Source organism: Cryptotermes secundus, unplaced genomic scaffold, assembly GCF_002891405.2.
Source record: "Cryptotermes secundus unplaced genomic scaffold, Csec_1.0 scaffold26, whole genome shotgun sequence".
In the NCBI taxonomy this organism is placed as follows: Eukaryota; Metazoa; Arthropoda; class Insecta; order Blattodea; family Kalotermitidae; genus Cryptotermes; species Cryptotermes secundus.
The window spans coordinates 1807306-1813305 of NW_019743656.1; the positions used below are offsets into that span (position 1 = coordinate 1807306).

Consider the following 6000-nt stretch of genomic DNA (forward strand, 5'->3'; position numbering starts at 1 on the left):
AAGTCAAGAATCTGTTGTCGTCCCGCCTGCTGCCTAAAACCCTGTATATACTCGTAAAAATACACGGACATATAATGTTGCCCATTGTTTTGTATGAGTGTGAAACTTCGCAGGTTAGTCTCACCTTGAGGAAAAAACACTTAGAGCACAGGGTGATACAGAAAAATATTCTGCCCTAAAACAAAATAAGTCGGAAGAGAATGGAAAAATTACATAAGTAGAAGCTTCATGATTTGTACCGCACACCACGCACGGCAATGAGAAATGGATAAAGAAAATATTAGAGTACCGTAAATGGAAGAGCCCACTTGTGAAACCTAGGGCGTAGTCGGAAGGATAATATTAACATGGATATTAAAGTAGTAAAACGTCTGGGTGAGGATTGAATTCAGCTAACGTAAGGTAGGGTCTGGTGTCCCGCTTCAGTAATGAAATTCGGGACATTCTGTGAAGAGCTGGGCGACTGTCAGCATCCAGAGTGGAAGAACGCTCCGTGTGGAGTTACATAAGACAGTAACCTGTAAACGCTGTCACAGCACACGTCATTGTCACATTGCCTGTCGACACACATTTACGCAATACGAAGATTGTTGTCGTTTAATTGTACCAGTGATTGAGGTTATGTATTGGTATTCAGGAAATGCGAAGGCTTTACTGGCGAGTAGGACCAGTTTGACCAGACGTTACGCAGTAGAGTTATTAGCAAACTTCCCTCAAAATGGCAATGTAAAAATGAGATTTCGCTGTACCACTTGCATCTGCAGTACGTAACGCTAGAATGTCATCTGCTGACTCTCCTGATGAAGTGGGGCGCTCTCTCCAAGTGAATAGAAAGGTTTAAAGTTCCCTCCCGCGTCCCTAACCCATAAAAACGACTTAAAATGTGACTTAACAGTTCCAAAAATATAATTGTTAGAGAACTTTAATCATATACATGAAGTAGTTCCTATTAATTCTATGTTCCTAATGTAATGCACCAGTTTGGAATTAAAATTAACTCAGCGCCTTTACATTCTCCACCGTGCCAGGTTCTCGCTTCGAATCCCGGTCGAGACAGCGCAGTATTTCTGATCTAACTTCTTTATAGTTTTCCTCAGTCCCTTCAGGCACATGTCAGGATATTGCCTCGATTAGGCCACAACCGTTTCCTTCCAAATCCTTCCCGTCACAAGTCATACCATTGGATGCTAGCCACTGACAACGTGGTTAAGTAGAGGGTTCGGAAGGCTCCCAGAGCCGTCAAGCAGTAGAAATGGTAATGAATCCCGTGGGGCTCGGAACCAAGAATCACTGTGCTGGCGAGGACCAGCAGAACAATTCACCGCCCCCTGAAGGGCCGCAGCTCCCATTTTGGGAAACTGTTTTAGTGGAATTATTTAAGAACCATCATCATCCTGTTTCCTTTCTTTCATTTTCTTCTCTGCTTCGTCTCAGTTCTCATCTTGCAGACGCTACCATGCAAAATAACAGTGATACTCCGTCGGAATCCATGTTGAATTGCCCCCCCCCGGTCCGTTTTTTGCGTTACGGCTTGAAACCGACTTCTCCATTGGTGGATGGATGATTGCGTGTTATCTGGTGGGGTCAACACATTATTGCAGTAGCTGAAGCGGGTCTCTCTGCTGCTGTGCACTGTCTCAGTTCGTTCCAAACGGATTCGAACTTTGAAGAATTTGTTGGCCATTCTGCGGATTTGACAAAAACGTTCAAATGCCATCCTGCACTTTTCTAACAGCGGCTAATATTAATGTAAAAATGCGTGCTTTCAATGTTCAAAATGAATATTTTCGTATGTAACGGATCAAAGAAACATCAATCAGACATTTTATACACATATATAAGTAGGTTCTACACAAATTACACAGATTCCATTCAGATCCATAAAGTTATTTTCATGTTTACAATATTGTTTTTAAAAAAAGCGTAATATTTGTGCGCCACATGATATAGGTAGACGTACACGCGCGCGTGGAAAGAAGCAACAGTGCTTTTAAAAACCTCCGTCTGAGATTACAGTCTCTTCACGTATAACCCTTTTAGCCACACTGGTCACTATATGTACCTTTGTAGATGACCTTCGCCTTAAGCGTTGAACTGTACAATAAAATTGGACTTATGGCTAAACCAAAGCAGTGACTGATCCGTAAGGTGTCATAAGATGTGAAACGCCAATGTTATTTTCCTTATACGTGAGTGAGGAAAAAGCGCACACACTCTCTGCTTCCGGCGAGTCGCGTGTTCCATATTTTCCTAGTAATCATCACTCTGTACATGTTTCAGGCAGAATCATTAAAACACCATCAAGCATCCTAAAATCCTACAGTTCGTGTAATGTAATAATAAAACAGAAGCAGCTTTGGGGGCGGAGGGGCATAAACGGCCTTCATATTTTGGCAGTCCGCCAAACAAACATCGACATTACCAAAAAGAAATTATCTTTCTGTTACGTCAGTGCGTGCCACACGATACTGTTACCAAGTTGAAACACATTGCCCGGCGAAACATATTGTGTCTGCAGAAATTATCTGCAGTTCCCGGCTGAAATGAGAGTCGGTTAGACATGTACGAGTAGCAACTTTTATACCGACGAGCATTAACAGCACACGGGTTGCTATATGTACCACTTGCATGTTGCCCACACTATGCATTTACATTCTTCATGTGAGTCTTAGGACAGTCGATGTCCATGCAGAGATTCGAACCGAGCACTTCCAGAATACAAAGCGAGACAAGCCTGCTGTCATATATTATTATATTGCGCCATATCTTCAACTACGTGTGCGGTCTGTCGGCCTTAAATGTCATTTTCAGTATTCATTTTATTGTATTAAATTTTACAGAATATTCGCGGGAAAGCCATTAGGAAAGAGACCACTGGGAAGACCAAGGCGTAGGTGGGTGGACAGTATTAAAATGGATCTTAGAGAGATAGGATGGGATGGTATGGACTTGATCGATCTGGCTGAGGATAGGGACGAGTGGAGGGCTCTTGTGAATATGGTAATGAACCTTCGGGTTACATAAAATGCTGGGAAGTTCTTGACTAGCTGCACAGTTGACAGCTTTTCAAGAAAGGCTCAGCTCCATGAATGGGTGAGTGAATTTTATATTTTTACTGCCTTTTTCTTGTCTTATGCATCTGTAACCACCGTGAAAATTAATTTAGGCAGTCTGCAATATTGTCTTTTCTGTGTATCTTGACACAGTCCCTTGAATTATGAAGAGCATTTTCATGCGCAGTGAACTCTTTATCATCGAACATGTTGCTATCGTGCTAATGCTCCGAACTTGTATTCACGACAATCTTGCTTCAAATCTCAGTGCACTGGCTGTCCACACTGGTTTGTTTGATTTTCCTCACTCCATCCAGGAAAAGGCTGGTATAGTAATTTGATTATGCCATGATCTCTTTCTTCCAAATCCTTTACATTTTGTCAGTCACTCTACCATTTGACGCTATTATGACAGCGTCAGAATAAACACATACAGACTCATGCTGAAACACATAAGTATTTGCCCAACCTCAAATTAGTTATAGTATGACAGTACTGTCCAGTTCTGCTAATTTATATGATACATATCTTTTATGGGCAGTTGCTACAGTGCATTCACATTAACTCCTGTCCCCTGTAGGCATTTATTTCCTGTCAGCACAGTCCTCTAAAATGAAGGCACTAAGTGGATGAAAAAACATATCACTTCTTTTGAGACTGTCACATATTTATTTATGGTTTACAGTAGTTCACATTGTATCGTGGAATAACAGGATGATTAGTGGATAATGAATTGGAAATGTGGAAGGAAGTTGTTGAGGTACTATGAAAAACATCTGTCATGATAGTCGGTCTCCAGGCAGAAAGTTTTACCCAGGACCTCCCTAATACAAAATACAAGCACTATTATCTACTTGATCCAAACAGTCTGACATGTTAAATACCCAGATGACACCAGTGTTGCAAACATAAGTCATGCAGTGAAACAGTAACAAAATCTCCCTAAAAGGGGGCAGCTGAATGGCCACCTTGGTATTCGTATGTGTCAGGATGGTTTCTTAACAGATATAATGGAAGTTAAATTATAAATTTGCTTTTATTATTTTTGCAGGTGGGAGCTGAAAGACAAGTGTCTTTTGACAATGGGCTGGACGGATCGGTTGCAGAGGACTGTTACTTTGCGATGAGGGCCTATACAGAGGGTTACTCGTTCAACTTCGTGGAGGGCGAGATGTGGGAGAAGTCACCTTTCTCTCTTTGTGACTTTGTTCAGCAAAGGAAGCGATGGTTACAAGGCATCCTGCTCGTCGTGCACTCAAAAGCTATTCCTTTCCGATACAAGCTTCTCCTCGGCATCTCATGCTACTCCTGGGTCACCATGCCCTTTTCTACGTCAAATGTTGTATTGGCTGCACTCTGCCCCATACCTTGTCCCCCTCTGATGGACTTTGTCTGCGCATTCATTGGTGCTGTCAATATCTACATGTATGTTTTCGGAGTCGTGAAATCATTCTCTCTGTATCGATTTGGTATGCTTAGATTCCTCTTATGTATATGTGGAGCACTATGTACAATCCCTTTCAATATACTTATTGAAAATGTGGCGGTTATATGGGGACTTTTTGGTCACAAACATCGGTTTTATGTGGTAAACAAGGAGAATAAACCGACTATAGAGAAATATATCGCCATCAATTCATGCTAAGAAACATCACAGAAGCCACGCCAGCCTGCTGTAAACTGTAAGAATAAGTGGCCGTTGTCCAGAAGAAGGTTGTAACTTATGGTGTATTATTTCTATTCCAGCAAGTTACTTCGTCCACTGATCTCAATAAAAAATGGAAGTAGACCACACCTTATCACAGTAACATCAGCTAATATATGTCAAGATAGTAAGCATTTAACATAGTACCGCATGTGATTAAGGATAGTGATCTTTCTGTGATCGCAGCATGCTTTACCTTAAGTGTCATTAATTCAAAAGAAGCAATTCTGCCTAGCATTTTAATGAGATGATGTATCACAAGATGCAGTGCATAGCCATACACTTTGCTCCACAGAAAGTGTATTGCAAGATAACATTGGATGTTCGGTCCAGTTCTCGCAGAAACAAAATCAAGGCTGGCGAGTCCATACTTTCAAGTGCAGCACACTACATCTCGGCACATGAGAGATCACATTTTCAGTTTCAGACAGGTTATGTCACCTTTCCATCATGTTCACAGTAGGATTGTTACTGTTTGATCCACATCTGTTTGCTGCTCTTCATACTCAAATACATGAAACTGTATGCTAGTTTAGTATTTCAAGAACCCGAGCCTCCATATGCCTCATATTGAGGCAGATATAGGTTTCTTGTCATTTGTTTCTGCCATCATAAATGAACAATTACAGATTCTTGTGTTAACTTGTTCTAATGTACACTGTCCTTATAATTTTGATACAAACTTATGTAGCATATTTTGGGGGGTTATTATTCATGTTTTAAAATAAAACAATATTCTTGATCGTTAATTTTCATGAATTTGCAAACTGAATCCAAAGTCATATATAAAAATTTAAATAATAAATAGCTATATACTAGTATTAATACTCTTATATCATATCATGCATGTAAATTGTATCAACTGTATTGCTGCTACGACCTTCAAGAACTGTCATTCTTCGCAGAATCATAAGTACCATGTTATTCACCATTTCAGAGTAAGACATTTCCATAACCATTTTGTTTGGAATGACTTCAGTTGCTAAAAGATTTTTTTTTGAAGGGGGGGCGCAACGCTTTACATTGCAGCGAAGTGTTCTTAGACGCTATCTGTCCAGTGCAGATATTTTTGTACAGTTTTTCCCCCCCACTTGCAAATAAGATAAGCTTTAATGGTACTGTATACAAAACTGAATATTTTACCTTTTAAAGAAGAATAGGCAATTCTAGTAAATTTGAATATGTTAAGATTGAAAATTTTAAATCATCCACCATTTTCAAGGGCTCAGAACTTAACATACA

At 40.3% G+C, this 6000-nt stretch overlaps 1 protein-coding gene across 1 annotated transcript in view; it reads left to right on the forward strand.

Moving 5' to 3' along the window:
* Nucleotides 1–5507, forward strand: part of LOC111874186 (beta-1,4-mannosyltransferase egh) — a 40137-nt gene extending 34630 nt beyond the window's left edge. The window contains exon 3 of the mRNA XM_023869471.2: nt 4105–5507. Coding sequence (XP_023725239.1) covers nt 4105–4698 — 594 coding nt within the window. The 3' untranslated portion in view covers nt 4699–5507. The remainder of the gene's footprint in view (nt 1–4104) is intronic.
* Nucleotides 5508–6000: the final 493 nt, after the last annotated feature.